The 20,165-nt window shown below is 48.8% G+C and overlaps 1 protein-coding gene across 1 annotated transcript in view; it reads right to left on the minus strand.

Annotated features, from left to right (window-relative positions):
- The window catches only part of GALNT10 (polypeptide N-acetylgalactosaminyltransferase 10), a 230,470-nt gene extending 211,685 nt beyond the window's left edge, over positions 1 to 18,785 (minus strand). Inside the window, exon 1 of the mRNA XM_008015086.3 lies at positions 18,493 to 18,785. Within this exon, the coding sequence (XP_008013277.1) occupies positions 18,493 to 18,651 (159 nt within the window). The 5' untranslated portion in view covers positions 18,652 to 18,785. The remainder of the gene's footprint in view (positions 1 to 18,492) is intronic.
- Positions 18,786 to 20,165: the final 1,380 nt, after the last annotated feature.

The following is a 20,165-nucleotide window of genomic DNA, read 5'->3' on the forward strand; positions in this document are numbered from 1 at the left end:
TCCCATGAACTTTGCTGGGGTGGCACTGCAGTGACTTCTCTACTACTCAGTAAGCATAGCTCTGCCCTCTCCAACAAAGTCAGGATCTCAGCCTACGGGGGCCTCTTCCTTGGGTGCTGTTATCTCAACAATGAGGGTAAGAGCTGTTCCTCTAAACCATCATTCTCAGCAAACTATCGTAAGAACAGAAAACCAAACACCGGATGTTCTCACTCATAGGTGGGAACTGAACAATGAGATCACTTGGACTCGGGAAGGGGAACATCACACTCCGGGGCCTATCATGGGGAGGGGTGAGGGGGGAGGGATTGCATTGGGAGTTACACTTGATGTAAATGATGAGTTGATGGGTGCTGACGAGTTGATGGGTGCAGCACACCAACATGGCACAAGTATACATACGTAACAAACCTGCACGTTATGCACATGTACCCTAGAACTTAAAGTATAATAATAATAAAAAAAATTTTTAAAAAAAGAGCTGTTCCTCTATCTGCTATTCTTATATTCTTTAGAGCGCTTTTCACTTCTTACTAGCCAATTCTTTATTACTCTAATCTTCTGTCACAGTAAATAATTCTTTTTATTAAACTTTCTGTGTTCAAGTTACTTTGTGATTTCTCTGTCCTGACTGAATCTTGACTAATAATCTGAATGCTAAAATGTGCCTAATACACAGGGTTTGGGCTAAGAGATTCCAGATCTGTAATCCTAACGGTATCTAGGTACCACTTTTTAAATGCCAGGCACTATTCCAAGTGTTTTGTGTATGTGAATTCCTTTAATCCTGATAACTAACCTATGAAGTAGGTGCTATTATCAGGCCCATTTTAAAATGTAAGAAATGAGAGAGAGAATAAAAGATTAAGGAAATTTCTCGAAGTCACACAGCTAGTAAAGAGCAGAGCTGGGATTTAATCCTAGGCAAATCCGTGGCTTTATAAGCCTGAGGTGAATGGGAGGGGCAGGTAGAGGTGGCGGCTGGAAAGCCAGAATGAAGGCTAACATGAATCCTTCACTGTGCTCTCAGGCCTGTGCTCACTCCACCTATGGCATGCATCCCACTGCCCTGGAATTATCTGTCTAATGGGCCAGCTGGTCCTCAAGGGCCGAGACCATGACCTTTCCTCTTAGAATGTCAAGTGCTTAGCAGAGAACCAGCCTGGGGCATGCGCAGTATTCAGTCAAAAGCTGCTGCATAAATGACATACTGAATGAAGAAGAACTGCAGACCTAAATGCCAGCTACACAGCAGGCTGAGCCTTCCAGGTCAGGTCCTGTGCCTGGAGTGCCCTGGCCCCTGGAGAGCTGTCGTGGGAGTGCCTCTGCCTTATCTGGTCTGGTTGCAAACATCTGACAGTGGTTGACAACATGGCCTCCCGATCTCTTTCAACTATTGAACGCCAGGACCCATACGAAAGCAAATCTGGTCACTCAACTTCTCTGCCCAACACCCTTCATGCTCCTGGGAACTGGAGGATGGAGTGTAGCTCATGACCTGGCCCTCCCTGTGTTTTAGCCTCTCCCAGCCCCACTCCTGGGGCCAGGAATAATGAGCTTAGGAGACCCTGCACACCCTATGCTGTTTTCCCAACTCTGGACTTCTGACTGTGCTATCCCCTCTGCCTGGAATCCCTTCACTACCTACCCCATGCCCAGCCATTTCTCTGCCTGGCTAAACCATCCCACTGCCCTTAAAAGACTTAGGTCAGGATTCCCTCCTTCAGGGAGCCTTTTCTGCTTACCCATCCTGCCCATCCGAGTTCACTGGCTCTCCTATGTGCTCACATAGAATCCTGTACCTACAGCTACGAAGAAAGATCTCATTGTACTCTGACTTGACCTGTTTAGTGTGTGGAGTCCAGAGAAGTGGTTAAGGCCCAGGACTCTGTAGGCCAGTCACAGCCCCACCAGTGACCAGTTGTGTGACCTTGGGTGAAACAATTCATCTCCCTGATACTTAGTGCCTTCATCCATAAAATGGGGATAGAGTGAGTATGTTATTGGGTTGCTGTGAGAATCAAATATGATAATGTATGCAAAGTGCTTAACATTGTGTCTGGCAAAAACAGTCTGCAACAGTGGCAATGCATTCCTTAAGCTCAAAGGCTGCACGTTACACATCTTGGTGGCCTCAGAACCTAGCAAAGCATCTGGGCCACAGAAAGGCACAGTGGATGAATGAATGGATTCGTTCTCTCTCCACCCCAACAGCCTCCAAACTGGTCTCCCTGCCTCCTGTGGCTCCTGCATTGCCAGAGTTGCCTTTCTGAGGCCCACCCCTGATCAAGTCATCCTCTGCTCAAAAACTATCCATGGCTTCCTTGCCTCCTGCAGGCCAGCCTCCCTGGCCTAGCAATCAGGGACCCTGTGACCTGGTCCTCACCCACTTTTCCAGCTACTTTCTAACTGACATGTGAAGTTTCAGTGACTTTGCCTTACTCGCTGTTCTTGAAACAGGCTCCCCACTTCCTGCCACCTGAGAGACCCCAATCCTACCAGGTACACTTTGCTAAAGCTTTAACCTTCTTCAGGACCATCTTCAAAATCAGCACCTTTCAGAAGTCCTTCCTGACCTCAACCAGGGTGCTGTTCTCTTCCCCTCGGCTTCCCACAGCACTGGCTGATCTCCTCTTGCAACACTCATCATGCTCTGCCTAACACGCTGCATCCCTGTGAACTTGTCTGCGTCCCTTTTTAGACTAGGAGCTCTCTCAAGGCAGCGGCTGTTTCTCGTACCTATCACATAGTAATCCCCCAAATCAATTTAGCGGGGACCCAGAACAAAAATAAATTGTTGAGCTCAGAACAAAAAGATAATACAGTTAAGTGAAAGGCAGTATTTACCATGTGTTTATTCACTGCGATTCAAGGCTAATGGCTCAGGTGTTTTTAAAGAGGTTGATCTCTTAATAAGCAGAGTGGCTTTAGTTAAAGGAATATATACGTGCAGTGTAATATGCTAATCCTCCATAGAAAGAGAGGATCTTTTCCATGAATTACAAAGAAACGTAAGTAGCTAGAAGAGATTAAGACAATTATCCTGGCCTTTGCAAAGGTGTTTTATCTATCTCCCTTCAAATATAACATACAGACACACTCATACACACACACAACACAATCTGATGAGAAAATGGAAAATGGTCCATGTATTAGTTCCCTAGGGCTACCATAACAAAGTACCATAAAGTGAGTGGCTTCAAACAACAGAAATTTATTGTGTCACAGTTCTGGAGGCTTGAAATTCAAAATCAAGGTATTGGCAGGGCTATCCTATCTCCACAGCCTCTAGGGAAGATGCTTCCTTCCTCCTCTTCCAGCTTCTGGTAGCCCCAGGTGTACCTTGGCTTAGGGCAGCATCGCTCCAGTCTCTGCCTCCAGCTTTTCACAGCCCTCTTCCCTCTCCCTGTCTCTGTGTCTCTTCTCCTCTTCTTATAAGGATATCAGGCAGTCACAGAGGATTAAGGGCCTACCCTATTCCAGCATGACATCATTTTGATTGGTTACATTTGCAACAAACCTATTTCCAAATTAGGTCATATTCTGAGGTACAGCGAGTAAGGACTTTGCCATAGCTTTTTGAGAGACATGATTCAACCCACGAGCCTATTTACCCACTTACTGGGAGCTGCAGTCCTTGGGAAAGCCTGGGTCACGACCAGTAGCCCTCTTCCTTAAGAGGCTCCCTCTAGATGGCAGGGAAGCGCCTCACAAAAGAAGTAAGCAGGGGTCCACCCTTACATTTTCCTCCTAAGAACCAGGGGGAAAATATAATCCCAGACAAGCTTCATATTCTAAAGACTGGAAGGAGGGAACCAAACGGATCCTCATCCAGAGTTACCACCAACGAAGCCACATGGACTGAGGACAGGAGCTGCTTCTGATGAAAAGATCTCAGAGAAACAGTATCCTTTGACTGCTGCCCTAGGGAGCTAACACTTTTGAGGCCTTCTGATCTCAACAGGGGAGAAGGAAGTCTGTTTCTTCCCCCACTATGAGAACACAGCTCCTTAGGGTGAAAGTGTGCAATTTCCCACAACACCAAGAACAGAATGGTGCCCAAATGAAACACGGAGGAATGGCAAGAAGAAACATGGAGCAGTCAGAGTCCTATCTGTAGGGTATCTGGGAACACAGGTATGCATGCATTCATTCATTAATTCAACAAATATTCATTGAGCACCTGTAACATGCCAGCACTATAAGGTACAGCAGTAAACAAGACACACGAGGCCCCTACCCTCACAGCTGAGGGTAGTATCTTAGTATCTACTGAGGTGCTAGTATCTACTAGAGCAGAGAAATAGATAAGTAAATAAATAAACAAGGTGACTCCAGATACTGCTAAGTTGCTATGTGGACATTTCACAGTTGATCAAGTTGCAGAGTAGGTAAGAAAGAGGTACTTCAGATGGTATGTTCACAGAAGGCCTCTCTAAGGAGGTGACTTTGGAGCCAAGAGCTAAAAGATGAGGAGGAACCAGTCCTGCCATAATCTTGGGGAAGAGTATTCCAGGCAGGACCACGTGCAAAGGTCGTGAAGAAGGACCACGCTGGATGTGTAAGAAGGGTAATGCGGCTGTAGTGTGGTGACTGAGAGGAGGGGACACGGTGACCCCAGAGGGTAAGCAGGGCCAGACGAGACAGGGGTCTGCACTGTGTTTCAGCGCAGCAGTGGAAGCCACTGAAGAGTTTTAGGAAAAAGGCGGAAACCTCTGATTTACCCTTGCAAATGTACACTTGGGCTGTGCATAAAGAATCTACTATGATTTCGGGGTGGAGGTGGGAGAGGAGCCAGGAGGCTGTGGCAGGAATCCAGGTGAGATGTGACGGTCTGGTGGGAAGCGGGAAGAAAATAGGTGGATTTGGAATCCATTTCAGAGATACAGTCAGATCCAGCAGAGAATTCAGGTCCTCACTGAGTGTCAAAAACTGGAGGGATCCTTAGAACTCATCCTCCCAATTAACACAGCTTATGTAGGAGAGGACAGAGGCACTGCTGAGTCAGGGATCCAACTAGGGTCATAAAGCAACTCAAGGTGGCTCCTACCTGAGGAGTCAGGCTCCTGCCTCAAAACCCAGGGCTCTTTGACCATGAAAAGACTAGAAAGGGGCCAGCAAACCATGGTCTGGCAATCCAGCTTGCTGACTGCTTTTGCAAATAAAGTTTTATTGGAACACAGCACTTGCATTGGTTTATGTAGTGTCTATGGCCACTCTCATGCTACAAAGACAGATTGAGTAGTTGTGGCAGAGACTATATGGCCTGTAAAAACCTAGAATATTCTCTGGATTAAAAGATCACATAAAACACAATGGCCAAGTTTAGGAATGGAACTTTTTGAAAGAGGAGGAAGCCCAGGCTCACAAGAGAGAGCTCTGGGATCTCTTCTTCCCAGCTGGAGCCTCATCCAAGGGGATGTCCTGCTGGGAAGACTCCTTCAACAGTACATTCCTCCACCTAGGGAAATGACAATACATAGCACTATAACATTCATGTCACCACAGTTGTACAAATTAAGTTGTGTAGGCATTTCCAAGAGACAGATTAATTCTAACTGGAAAGATCCGGGAAGGCTTTCTGGGAAGAAAAAGGTTTGAGAGGTGCCTGAAGGGATGGGTAGAGGGTACTTAAGAAATTCTTAGGTCACCCCTGAGCACGGCAGACTACCTAGGACTCTGTTGAGCTAAAGGGGGTGAGTTCCCCATCACTGGGGGTGTTCAAGTCAAAGATGGTAACCATTTGGCAGGGATAAGGTAGCGGGAGACTGGATATGATAAAAGATACAATTCACTGAAATTGTGGATTCCACCGTGGTAGGCTTATGGCTTCTTTAGTGTCATTTGTCATCATATTTGCTAAGAGAGAGACACACAGCATGGAGACTATGGGGCTTGCGGGGGCGGGGGCAGGTCGAAGGAGAGACAGAGAAACACACACTGACAGAGAGGGGAGAGCGCTGAGAATAGGAGACAGGTGAAAGAGTCATATTCACACCCAAAGTCAAAGAGAGCCCATACAAGTCACAGAGGGAGGAAACCCACACCAGGGCCTCCCCCTCCTCTCCAACCCGCGGCTTAATTGCTACAGAGAACAAAAGAAAGCAAAAGCCTGACAATTAGAGTTAAAACTAATCAAATGTCCCTTTAATACCTCTGGCTTGGCACCTGGCAGCCTTCTTAACGTGCCCCATTGTTCCCTGGCAGGGCTTGGATGGCGGGAGCCCTCAGCTGCCTCTCTCGCTGCCAGGGGAGTACGGAGTAGCAGGCGAGGGGGGTCCGGGCTGTGAAAGGGAGAAGCAGGGAGGCACACCCCAGGCTGACTCTGCTGGGAGACCCCAACCCCACAAGCAGAGAGGCCCCACCCTAGCGGGAAAGACAGCTCACACCACACCAGTGTCTGACAACCGCCCCGAGGCAAGGGTGGCAGGAAGAGTTATGGGTGGGAAAACTGACTCTGCTCGTGTGCCAAGAAGGTATTATTCCCACGTACAGGTGAGGAAATGGAGGCCAAAAGACGTTAAAAGACTTGCCCAGAGGAGTCAATAAAATATGGTAGCTAAGAGTACAAGTTGGAGAGTCAGAAATCCGAATTTGAGTCCCACCACTTGCTTCTTGTACAGGCCTGGGAAGTGACTTAAGTTTCCTGAGCCTCAGTTTTCCCATCTGTAAAATGACAACAGTAAGGTCACTCACCCCCTGGGATTACAGTGCTGATGAACTGAGATGGGCACAGTGCATGGCACACAGTAAGAGCTCAATAAACTAATGGTCATCGTCATTGCTGCTGTGCAGCCAGTGCTCAAGGACAAAGCTAACTCCTGGTCACCACACCGAGCTGTGCCCCACACTCCATGCCCCACTGCTGCACCAGGAGCCACCTGGAGCTTCCAAGGGAAGGTTCTTGAAATGGCAGGCAGAGGGGCCCCCACTCCTGCCCTGGCAGTGAACCCTACTCTCAGAGACATGAGTGGCTATGTTCAGCTGCCTCTGGGGGGACCTAAGCTGTTCTTATCCAGCTTCTCTCTTTCCTAGAAACCTCCTGGGTGCCTGTGAGGTCCCCTCAGGCCAGGGAGTGGAGTACGTACCATTTCTGCTGGGAAAGCTGTCTTCACTCTCATTTAATGGATCCTAACACTTCCCCAATAATAGGAAGATACATTCTAGGGTTTTCTGACATGCCAGGAAGCACAGGCAAAAAACAAGGTGGATTCTGTACTACGTCATTTCTTTTTTTTTTTTTTCTTTGAGATGGAGTCTTGCTCTGTCACCCAGGTTGGAGTGCAGTGGTGCCATCTCAGCTCACTGCAATCTCCGCCTCCCAGTTTCAAATGATTATCCTGCCTCAGCCTCCTGAGTAACTGGGATTACAGGCGTGTGCTACTACACCCAGCTAGTTTTTGTATTTTTAGTAGAGATGGGGTTTCACTATGTTAGCCAGGCTGGTCTCAAACTCCTGACCTCGTGATCCGCTCACCTTGGCCTCCCAAAGTGCTGGGATTACAGGTATGAGTCACCATGCCCGGCCTCTACCTACATCATTTCTAATAAATCTAGAGCAGCCCCTGACATGGCTTTAAAAAATAAAAAAAATTAAAAAAAAAAAAACAACTTTATTAGATAGGGTAGACCTGAAATTCAGATACCTAGAAACAGAAAGAAGCAAGACAAATGGTTTCTTGAGCTGAGACGGAGCGGGAATCACCTAAATATAAACATAAGTGAGTCTGTCAGAGCCTAAGGTTTATATACTTATACTTCCAAGTAATTACTTTTTTTTCTCTGAAAAGTACATTAGTCTTAGAGATAGAAGGATTAGCCTCAGCTTATGGGCTTTGTGACTAGTAGTGTCACTTACGCTCTTTGAACCTCAGTTTTTGCATCTGTGAAGTGGGGACTGTAAGCCCCGCCCTGCCTCCACCATGAGACGGAACTGGGAAAAGGCTATGGGAATTTGCATATCATAAAGGAGGGCTCCCAAAGTCGAATGTCTCCTGCAGCCCGGCCAATTGTGTGAAAGGGTGAAGTGCCCAGGTTTGAGACCACTAAGTGCAGCAGGGGTGGTGGCCAACTGGAGAGCTAGGATCTGTCTAGAGGAGACAGCCGCTCCCACATCCAGAAAATTCTTACAAAACTTGAACCTGAACTCAGCAGCCAGACTTTTAGATTTAAAAAACAAAAACAAACAAAAAAAAAACAGAAATTAATATAGAATTGTTTTAAAATAGGAAATATTCTCATGTTTAGGTACTGGTAACATATGAACATTTAAAAATAAAGAAACCAAACTATCTATGGGCCAGCACTGTTCAAGGCACACAAAACATAACTCTGGACTGCATCTGGCCCACAGGCCACCAGTTTGCAACCTCCATTAAAGTATACAGGTAAGGTGATTAAAAATATATAAAGGTCAAAGAAATTAATAAAAGAAGCTCTCTGAATGAAACAGCCATTAAGGTTTATTATTAATAAAATAACCACAAATCCAAAGGACAGACCCTGGCTCTCCAAGAACAGAATTAGTAACTTTTCACTGAAGTTAGGTACCAAATTTAGAAACTGGTTATTTCACAAATAGGCACACACACACATATACATTTTAACTCTCAGCAGCTGACTCTGATCAATACTCAGGAGGAAACATGCAAAAAATAACAGTTTTCAGTTGAGAACATACAAAGTGCTTTAGCAGCAGGAAGTAATTTTCACACACACACCCCGGCCAGATGTTTCCAACCTGTTCCCTCGAAGAAACCCCCTTCTCTCCAGAAGCCCCTGTCGGCCCCTCTGCTCAGCAGCCCTCCTCTCAGACGAGGCTGACATTTGTAACTCACAGGGGAGACCCCCCCACACACACACACAACCCCGGCGAACTGGGCTCTTGGGAGGCTGCCCGAGTGCGGCATCCAGGCGGCACGTGGGACTTGCTATAATCCCTGCCCTGGCACGGCTGCCTGGGTATTCAGCTAAAAGAGCTTTCTGGAGCCAACAACAACAAATCCAAGAACCAGGCTCACGGGGCTCTCAGTGATAACCTCCCACTGAGGCCTCCTCAAGACCCCGTGAGCGGGGGCAGACCCACAGACTCGCCCAAGACCATCCAGTCAGTGGCTGGCGCAGACAGCGGAAGGAAGCATCCCAGCTGGGCTGGAATCCTGTTTCCATCACTTCCTAGCTGTGTGGCCCTGGATATGTTACCTGACCTCTCTGCACCTCGATCCTCACAACTTTAATGTAATTTAATCTAATCATCACCACGACACTAGGAAGTAGTGATGACTTTGCTCATTTTAGGAGAAGGAGCCGGAAGCCCCAGAGGTCAGGCACAACAGAGCTGGCAAGTGGCAGAGCTGGACCTGGGGATCAAGTCACATTGGTTCCCAACTCCACACTCTCTCTACTGGTCTCTCCAGTACAAGGGAGAGGTTTACAGGGTCTCCACAATACTAACCTTTCCCAAGAGACCCCCTAGTTCAGCCTGTCACCCACTTAGAGGCACCTCATCCTTGCCCATGGCAGGAAGGCAGAGCACCCATCCTGGAAGAGAAGCAGACTGTGGGCATTAAAGGAAAACAAAGCTCTATGGTCCCAGCCAATCCTCACAGCCCACAGGACAGGGATTCCAAAGTGCACATCCCATGCCTGTCCTGAACTGGAGCCTGATCTGCCTGCATCAGATAGAGTGCCACTGCTAAAAGTACCACAGAGCTCCCCTGTGGGTGCTGACTGACAACTTGGGAAGCTGCAGATAAACACACTCCCCAGGAACAGAGGTTCAAGGGCTGGTTCTGAAGCATTCCTGGGGAGAGTGGAGAGGGTCGCTGGGGAAAGAGAGGTCTGTCTCCTGTTAGGTGGGTGGAGAGGAGTTTGCTGTTGGACCCTCAGTAGGATTTGTTAAATATGTGATCCTTGGCCAAGCCCAAACCAGCCCCTTCATGCTCCTTGGGCACAGATCCTGGTGTCACCATCCTTCACAGGCTCCCTAGGGATTGTGAAGCATCCTGAAGTTCAAGAAGAACCATTCCTAAAGCTAAGCTTCCAGCACTCAGCCAGCAGGTACTGAGTACCAACCATATTATTCACTCACTCACTCACTCACCCCCTCAGCCATTCAGCAAATATTTTAGGCAAACAAGAGTGACCGAGAGAGTTTAGTTCCTGCCTTTAGGAAGCAGACAGTCTGGACAGATTACAAACAATTACAGCATCGCATGACAGATTTATATATATGGCTCCAGGCCCTGGTTGGAAAGAATGCTAACCCAGGCGGCCCTGGCCAGGGGTTAGTCAGGTCTAGGTGCAAGGCTGCAGGGAAGAAGGATGTTAGAAATCTTCCTGGAAGGGCCTCTGATCTAAGTAGGCAGATGAGAAAATCAAGGGACTAAGACCCCTGAGTGACCTTTGGGGGCTGGAGTGACCAAAGAACACTTCCTGGAGGCAGCAGGCTATGAGCTGAATCTAGAAGGATACAGAAGGTCTGGGTTGTCTCCCAGGGTGGAAGTTGAGAAGGCATCCCCAACAACTGCTTCGCATTCCAAAGTGTCAGGGAGAGGGGTACCAAGAGCAGCCTCTGCATGCACAATTTCCTTCCCACCCCCAATAATCAGAGACTGCACCCACCTGGCTTCTTCCACGTCTTCTGAACCCTGTGCTGTTAGGCCAACCACTTATCTTCAAATTGCTCACCTTCTAGACAATGACAATGTTATGCAGCTCTCCCTACCTCCGCCAAAGGGAAGCTACAGAGAATTGAGTCCCTGCCATAGGCCAGGCACTTCACAAAGGCAGCAGCATCACCAAGTTTACCGAGCACTTGTTCTGGACCAAGCATTGTGTTTGGGGTTTTGCCCACAGTGACTCACTGAACACTCAGGAGAACTCTCTGCTACAGTTAACATTACTAGCATTTTACAGACCAAGAATTCCAGGCATAGAGGCCAAGCTTGCCCAAGCCTCGGGTTTTGAATCAGGCAGTGTAGCTCCAAAGCTAGAGCACGATATGCACCCCACATGCCTCAAACCAGGAGGAACGGAGACAGGAGGAAGCTGAGGTAGAGGTTTCTCTTCCAGCGCACACCACCACCACATGCCCTTAGGTGCTCCACTTCGGCTACTGAAGAGGCTGTCTTAGGGCAATGGTCTCTCTCGCCAGCTCAGATGTCCGGGCTTGCAGGAAGGGCTTAAGGGGCAGGGCTGGAAGACAGGTCCTTTGTCCTGCTCAGATATGAAGGAAGTATGGTGGTTAAGGACTCAGTACTAGGTCAGAGTTCAAATGCCAACTCCACCACTACAGGCTGTGCATCCTTGGGCAAACACCTGCCTCTTTTCGAGCTTCGTTTCCCTCCTTTCCTACCTGGTTACAACAATATTTAACAGATGTACAGGTAAAGGACCTAGCAGAGTAAGTGCTAAATAAATGGTAACTGCTATTACTACTATTAACATTATCAACCTCATTATCAACCAACCATATCATCATCATTCTTCGGATCAGTATCATTTTATGCTGTGGCTTTCATCACCTGAGAAAACTGAAGACAATTTAGCATCTGAAGCTCAACATTCTCTTAAAGCCAAAGGGAAGGAAAAAAAATAGGTCTGCTTTTTTCTTTTCTCTCCTATCTACACTCAGCAGAGGGCAGCAAACAGGAACCATTCAAAGATAAGAGAGAGAGAGAGAAGAGAGACACATGGAGAGAAAGCTACACACGCATAAATACACACCCACCCACCACAGCAAGCAGAATTGTTTAGCTTCCTCTAGCTTCCAAAGTATGAACACTCCACCTCCTCCAGCTAAGAGGGCCAGGCAGAAAAAAACGTGGAAGCTGCAGAGACAGAAGTTCTTTTTCAGCTTGAGAGAAATTTTCAACGAATTGACTTTTAGTGTGTATGGGGGCAGGGGAGACAGTTCTTGGGACGTCTGTGAGGGGAAAGGAAGGCAGCGGCAGAACTGGTAAGTAAGATTTAATAAAGACAGCTTTCAACTGCTCTTTATCTCCACCCTCCACTGTGTGTTGGCAACCATTTGTACCCAAGCCTTCCTCAGCAACAAACCAAGGCCCACACAGCTAATCATCTCAGCCAGGGGTGGCAGAGCTGGAATGAGAGCACAGACCTCCAGACTGCAGGTTCGGTGCCCAAAAATGGATCCAGGGTGGCAAAGGGGTTTTCCCTCCAGGACCAAATCTCATCCCCAAGGAGTGACTACTGCCTGGAACACTGTGTCAGCAGGACTCTGGAGTGGATATTTGTGGGCTTCTTCTCTAGATATCTTTCTCTTCTTCCCAAAAGCAGCACCCAGAGTCTTCTCTGGGGAACTGCTCTTCTTAGATCTGGGTAATCTGACTCCACTCCTAGCTCCAGGGTAGGTTAAGTCAATCAATACAGCTTCTCCTCCTGAATTCTGCGAATGGTTCAGACAGCACATTAGATCCAAAGTGGACCACATTAGATCTTAAGTAAGACTTAAGGAGATCTTGCTAGAGCTTATAGAAAAGATGTTTTCTCCGCCAGGCGTGGTGGCTCACGCCTGTAATCCCAGCACTTTGGGAGGCCGTAGCAGGTGGATCACGAGGTCAGGAGATCGAGACCATCCTGGCTAACACGGTGAAATCCCGTCTCTACTAAAAATACAAAAAATTGGCCGGGTGTGGTGGCGGGTGCCTGTGGTCCCCAGCTGCTCAGGAGGCTGAGGCAGAAGAACTGTGTGGACCCGGGAAGTGGAGCTTGCAGTGAGCCAAGATCGTGCCACTGCACTCCAGCCTGGGCGACAGAGCAAGACTCCGTCTCTAAATAAATAAATAAATAAATAAGCAAATAAATAAATAGAAAAGATGTTTTCTCTCTCTTCTGTAGAAGCTACCAGAGGAGAGAGACCCTCTCCTCTAGGATCTAGGTGTGGATCTGAGGTCTGAAAGAGCTACTACTATTTTTTGCTGCCATGGAGCCTCAGAATGGAACAAAGTCAACACACAGAGAAAGTCAGAACCAACAGAAACCAAAGGAAAGGAGACCTAGCCCTGACAATGCCACAAACCTCTAGATCACACCATACCTGAAGCCAACTACAGTCACAGGAGCCAATATATTCATTTAAGCTCACATGGCTTAATTTATTTTGTTACTTGCAACTGATAGAGAATCTGAGGTGGTTCTTAGGCTCAGATTCTGTCTGTCAGGGATAGCAGTAATGGTGCCATGTGCTACACAGCCTTTAATTCCTCTACCCCTGTCCCTTTGCCCCCTTAAATTTTAATCCATTTAGTTGCTTTTGAAACTATAAAATGAGGCTGGGTGCGGTGGCTCACGCCTATAATCCCAATACTTTGGGAGGCTGAGGTGGGCAGATTGCCTGAGTCGGGAGTTCGAGACCAGCCTGACCCACATGGAAAAACCCCATCTCTACTAAAAATACAAAATCAGCCAGGCTTGGTGGTGCATGCCTATAATCCCAGCTACTTGGGAAGGCTGAGGCAGGAGAATTGCTTGAACCTGGGAGGTGGAGGTTGCAGTGAGCCAAGATTGCACTATTGCACTCCAGCCTGGGCAACAAGAACAAAACTCCATCTCAAAACAACAACAACAAAAAAAAACACTATAAAATGTTGGAAAGAAAATGAACAAAAATAGATTACAAAAAAATAGATAAGTTCTAGTAGATAATTGGTCTCACTAAGCAGTGGCCTCCAAAATTTGGGGTAATAATCTTGGCTCCTGAAAGAAATAATGGTAGAGAAGGATCAAATATCAGTATATGGAGGGAAAAAATTTCTCACGGTGAAATAGAACAAGAACTTGGAGAACGGATTCTGATCTGCATTCCTCCCTATGGGAACTTGTTTAATTTGTTGCCCCTTTTCTCGGCCTCAGTTTTCATACCTACAAATTGAGGAGATTGAACTAGATGACTTCTGAAGCCCCCTGCCTGCTCTGATACATTTCAGTCATTCAGCAAACACATCCTGTCTTCCAGGTGCCAAATCTTGTGCTTTGTGCTAGAGGAGGATGTGTTCCTACCTTAAGACATTTCCAGCAGGGAGGCCATGATACACTTCTTGCCACGGGAATTCAGGTGTATATGGGCTACCTCCTTTCCCCGCTCCACTGTGCATAAGGACAGAGCACCTCTGGAGAAACAAGACTCTTATTCAAGGCCTTCCCTTACCAGCTCTGACACATATATGGGATGCAGAAGGTCAGATACATGTAAAACACAGGAACCGCTGCAAACACCGTCAGGAGCGTTTCGCTGCTATGGGGCTTACTGGTAGCTGCCAGGTTTGCCTCAAGGTGCTTTTGATTCAGTGAAGAGAACCTGATGCCATCTCTGTGTAAGAGCTGACTGTGGACAAGGTACAATTAGCAAGCTAGATGGTTATCTTTTAAATGGGCTTTTGCTTTTCATTCCTGATTCCATTATCTGTTACCGTGTCACTGGAACCAACAGATCAAAGGCTGAACATCCTTAGACTACAGCCTGAGAAAAGACATTCAAATATGAACATGCCCTTAAGTTGTGGCCTCATTACAAGTTAGATACAGAGGCCTGTTTAAATATACTATCACTATTCAGACGTGCTTCCAAGCATACTCACAGAACCTCAGGATGTAAGAGTTGGAAAAGCCCTAACAGAGTATCTATTCCCTACATTGCTAATGAGTTTCCATATGTCATTAACTCTACTTGAGTAGCCCTGCTGAGAAACAGTCTGAGCCCAAGTCTGGTGTTAGTAACAAAAAGATTGAGTAGTAATGTCTGCCTTGGCCATGGGAGGGGAGCATCATTACAATATGCCTTTGCCTTTTCCCTTCTGAATATAAGCCTCACTTAGCAGATGAGGAATCCAAGGCTCAGAGAGGTTAAACCTCTTTCCTGAGTACACGCAGTGAGTTTAGGGCAGGAAAAAGGACTAAAAACCAGGTCTCTGTTCCCAGGCCTTCCTCAGCTGGAATCCTTGGTAGACAGCAAGCCAAGAATGAGAGAAGGAATGTAGGGAGCTGGATTTGTTCTGGCAAATCAACAACCCTTCCCTAGTGGCATCAGATTTCACCTGGGTATGCAGACAGAGGAGTGATTAGCAAGCTAAAGGATACTAGCCCTTCTGTGGAAAATTAAGGAAATCATTCCAAGGCTACATTTCTATGATACTTAACTTTCTGATGGGCAAGGCTTCTGCCACCAGGAAGACTGAAAAAAGAGAAAAAAACGTTGATTTCTGGATGCTCTAAGAATAAAGTTCAGCTCTAACACAATGAGAAAGAAATCCTGATACTTGAAAATTAAAGTCACTGGTATTCCATTATTCCACCAATTTCTATTCCACACATTCTATTATCCAGTGAAGCCATTTTTCAACAAGAGATTATGGCTCAGAAATGAGGAGAGACTGCACTCAGTTTCCTAACTTGAGCTTTTAATAACCTGTCCCAAACCTGGAATATGAAACAGACTGTTGAATTAAACCAAGATGTTAAACAGATTGGGGGTTGGAATGAGAGGGACCCACACATTAAAAGGAAGATGGCTTCAAGACCAGCTTTTCTTGCTTGGTTTTGCAGCTTCCCAAGAAGCCAACTGTCTGACCAGATGACTGCTGAAATCCTGGAAGCATTATGTGTCCTTTATAAATCAGCTATCCCACCCAGCTCCAGAGGTACACCCAGGATGAGTTGGCATGACAGTTATGTAGACTTTCATTCTAGCAGATGATAAACACTCTTAATTTGAAACTCTGTATTCTTTAATCCAGTGGAGAAATCAAGGAGTTAGAGGACTACTCAAGTAGTGGATATGTTACTCTCAAAGAATCTTCTTTCAAACCCATATGGAACACATTTTTCATTTGGATAAAGTCCTGTCAGACTTCCCTCCAGAGCCTCTGCAGTTATTTCTACCAGAAAGATCAACAAGATGCTCAAAGATGATTCTCAACAATTACAAGAATGACAGGCTGAGCTCAGAACTGGTCAGCCCTGTCGAAAAAGCTCTGTATGCTCAAGATGCCAGATTTCCCAGATAGCAGCCTAGCGTGTTACGTGTATGTTCCAGTACACTGGGATGAGGGATGGAACACCATCACTCCAAGAAGTCAGCCTCTTTCCTCAAGGCCAGCTGACATTCAGACAAGGGACTGGGGGCCAAGCCCAGTGCTCTGCATCTGTGAGAGAGTGAAACAAAAAGGGGCTGTGTGGAAATTTGGCAGGGCGTTCTTGAAAGGCAGCAGATGAATGCTGAATCCTGTAGCACCTACAAGTGCTTATCATTGGGGAAACAGCTCCATTCTACTGCTTCCAGGAAGCAAAGAGATTTTCTTTAAAGCAAAAATAATCAGTTGGTATTCCCCCCAACCCCCCAAACCCCCTTCACCACTTCTTCCTCCTCCTCTTCATGCTATTCCAGAGAAAAAGAAATGAACAAAAACTAGATCTTCCCAGATGAGCCTGTCTATCCATTTCAGTTAGGGGCTCTGAGCAGCACCCAGCTGTTGCTCCCTGCTCTCCCTGCCCAAAAGGCTGTCTTACTCCATCAATACCCTCTTGCACAAGTGAGTAATTTACTTTGAAAGCTCAGGCCAAACTGGCAGTTAACCTTGACCTTCTCTACACATCTGGGTCTATAGAAATGAAAATCAGGACGTCTTTGGCATCTATAGCAAATGAAATACGAGGGCTTTCTCCAAGCAGAGGCAGAATGTCAAGCGCTATTTTAGAATGGGCTACAGCTATTCTAAAGGAGAGTTTTGCACTAGGGTAGGACACTCCCCCTTGACCTGGGGCTGTGTCCAGTATGGAGCCTCCACAGCTAGGGATGCTACAAGGAACTCCGGACTCAAGACAGAAAAAAAGAAGTGACCACTGTATTCCTCATTGATTAACTGATAGTATCACAGAATGTTAGAACTGGACCAATAATCATGGTTTACAGATCAAGAAAGTAAGGCTCAGAGAAGGAGATGAAAGGTGATCAAGGACACACACAGTAAGTTAGTGGTAGAGCTGAGGTCAGAACCCTGGAACTCCTGACTCTGATGCTGGTACTGAATAGGAACAGAGGAAAGAGATTTCATGAAAGGAAAACCCACACAGATACAGAATATCAGGGAGAGAGGTCTAAGCTAGCTGTCAGGGTGTGAACCAGGGGTTTAGGAAAGAGATGGAAACCTTAGTTTCTAAACAGTAAGCTCTACCAGAAAGATCAATGAGACCCTCTGGGATGCTTTGCAACAATTAACAGAGTGACAGGCGGAGCTCAAATTGGTCAGCTCTGTAGCAAAGAGCCCTCTGCGCTCCAGATGCCAGACTGCCTAGACAGCAGCCTAATACTGGGAAGAATAAGGAAAACCATCAATCTCAGAAAAGCCAGCCTCTTTCGTCAAGGCCAGCCAACAATCAGTCAAGTCTGACCCTGATACACAAATTATCCACTTCTCATGGGACCAGAGAAATCCCGTAAGAAAGCCTGAAATGTTCCACTATATGAAACAGTCTAAGCAATACACTCACTAGCACCTCCTGGGAGGGTGGGAGTGATGTGACAGAGCTTCTGCTATCAGGGAGCTGCTAGTCTAAATGCATGCATGCATACATACACACAAACATACATGGGTAAGTTCAAAGGAGGCAGAAACCATTCCGATCCCAGTTTTGGCTGCAGTAAACACTACAACTAACCAGACTAGACAAGTTCAGAAGAGACAGGGAAGGCTTCTGGTGTTCCATCCTCAGGACACTGGGCACCAATAGCCTCTGGGACATTTTGGGGGTCTCCCCACCAGAGCCCCACCTCTGGACTCCCATAAGGTCAAATGCAGCAGGTACCTCAAGGACCAGGAGCTTACCCCCTTTTCCACCCCCAGGGGCTTGAAGCTTCAAGGAGAGCGTGATCTTTACATTCTGCAAGGAATCCACAGGATCTGAGAAAGGAAAAGGCTAGAGTTGCTGGCGCGGGGCGGGGGTACTGTTGAATAAACGGGGAGAGGCGGAAGGCCTGGATGTCTCGTTGGGCAGACGGGAAATCAGGAAAAGGGCTGACCTGAGTAAAGAACACTGGGATCAGCAGGCAGGGGTTGTTGGGGGGTGGGAGGAGGGGAGCAGAGAGGACCTGGACACCAAATAGAAGAACCAGAATCTGCATTCCTATTGGCACAAGGCAGGAGTCATCCTGGGATACAGGGATGCAGATAGGATCCTTCAAAAGAGATCCGCTGGAAGACCTCAAGGAACACCAGACGGGGACAGAAAGGAAGGCGATAACATGTGGTGAGAAATAGCGTCCTGGGTTCTAGTTCGGACTCAGTCTCTGACTGGCTTGGGACCCTGGAGGAGTCCCGACAGAACTCAATTTTCCCATCCGGAAAATGGGAAGAGCTTTACAGTCTCGGAGCTGACTCTGAGGCGGCAGACAGCAGAAGGTGGAGGAAGGAACCACAGGCTAAAAGTGAATTCGGGAAGGGGGTGTTCCCGGCCTGTAGCAACAGGGGGACTCACCTGTCCCGCCGCCGGCGCCACCGCCGCCCCCGATCCCCCAGGGGTGCCGTCGGGCTGCCGCTCGCGGTACAGCGCCCAAAGCCCCACGTTGGGCAGGAGGACCAGGGCCGCCAGCACCAGCGCCACCGCCTGCAGGAGCCGCTTCTCCTTCCGCCTCATCGGGGCCGGTCAGCCCCGCCGCGCCCCGCCGGCACCGCCGCGCCGCCCCCAGCTCCGAGCGTCCGCCAGTCCGCCCGGCGGCGGCAGCAGCTCAGCGAGCAGAAGCGGCCGCGGCGCCGGCCCCGCTCCAACTCCGCGGCACTTCCGCCGCTCGCCGGCCGGGGAGCCGGGCGCCGCCACCGCGCCGCCGCCACAGGGGGGTCGTCGCCGCCGCCACTGCCCCCAGGCCCCGCCGAGTCGCCAGCCCCGCGCCGCCAGCCCCCGCGTCGGTCGCCGAGTCTCTGCGCCACCAGCCTCGGCCCTCTCGCGGAGCGTCTCGGCCCGCCTGGGCGCGGTAGGGTGCCGGGCCAGAGCGCTTCCCCCTTCTCGAGCTGCGATGGTGCGTCCCGCTTCTCGGCGGCTCCCCCGCCCTCGGGAGCTTTGCTAAAGTCCCGGAGTTGGCGAGTTGGGCGCTAACTGGTGCGGGCTGGGCACCGCTGGGTGGGGTGCATGTTCGCGCGCCCGGGTACCCTGCCCGGCAACCTCCGCCCGGGACTGCAGCCGAACGTTTGCTGCCCCTCTGGGGATATGCAAATAGTGCTGGGGCCCCGCCGAGCGTTCCGCGCCTGCAGCCCCCGTGGCTGTCACTTCCAGCCCACCTAGGCTCGGCCCCCAGGACCTGCGGACCTATTTTGACCCCGGGGATTCGGTGTTCCCGGCCATGAAACGAGGCCACAGCCGTGCTCCACGCTCTCTGTTCCGCGGGCGGGCCCTGGTTTTCTTCCTCTAGGAGGCCCCTGGCGTTAGTTGTGAACGCCCTCTGCAAACTGTGGGGAGCTGTGCCCGCCCGCCGCCCGTCTCTAGATCCTGCAAACCGGCGGGTAGGTGACAGTAGCCTCTCTGCAGCACCTTTTCTCACGCAAGTCCAACCCACTTGGAGTTAGAATGCCCTGCATTCTCACGCGTGCTTTTGGACCCTCAGCGCACTGAGCCCTTCCCGGAAAGCTCCCGTTGGCGAGCGCCTACTATGTGCCAAACACTGTGCCAGGCTCTGGGATGAAATGAAAACAGACCTGAGCCCTGATATCTGGGAGCTGAAACATGAAACACGTAATTTCACTAGACCAGGCAATGTGTCTGTAACTGTGGCGAGGGCTTCGACAGAGGAGTCGGGCTTTTGGGCGATGCGGAGGGCCACGGAGCTGGACTCCGACGGTGATGCCAGCCAGCGGCTCCTCCTCGGGGGCGCTCGACGCTGGTCACTTAGCTGCTTCCTCCCTGATGCTGAGGAACGGAGCACCCCCCTTGGCTGCATTCCTCTCTGCCACCCCCACATTCGTCCTTTTGATTCTCTGCTTCTCTAGCTCAGCCGCTGACCCTCGTGCCTAGCTGCCCCCGGTCCTTGACCAGCGTTCTGACAACTCTTGCCTCCCAGTTCTTCCAGCTCCAGGCTGAGCGATGGGGATTCAGTTTTCTGACATCACAGCTCAGTTCTTGATTTTTGCAGCAAAACCTTCAAAGCTTCCATCACCTCG

Source organism: Chlorocebus sabaeus, chromosome 23, assembly GCF_047675955.1.
Source record: "Chlorocebus sabaeus isolate Y175 chromosome 23, mChlSab1.0.hap1, whole genome shotgun sequence".
Classification (NCBI taxonomy): Eukaryota; Metazoa; Chordata; class Mammalia; order Primates; family Cercopithecidae; genus Chlorocebus; species Chlorocebus sabaeus.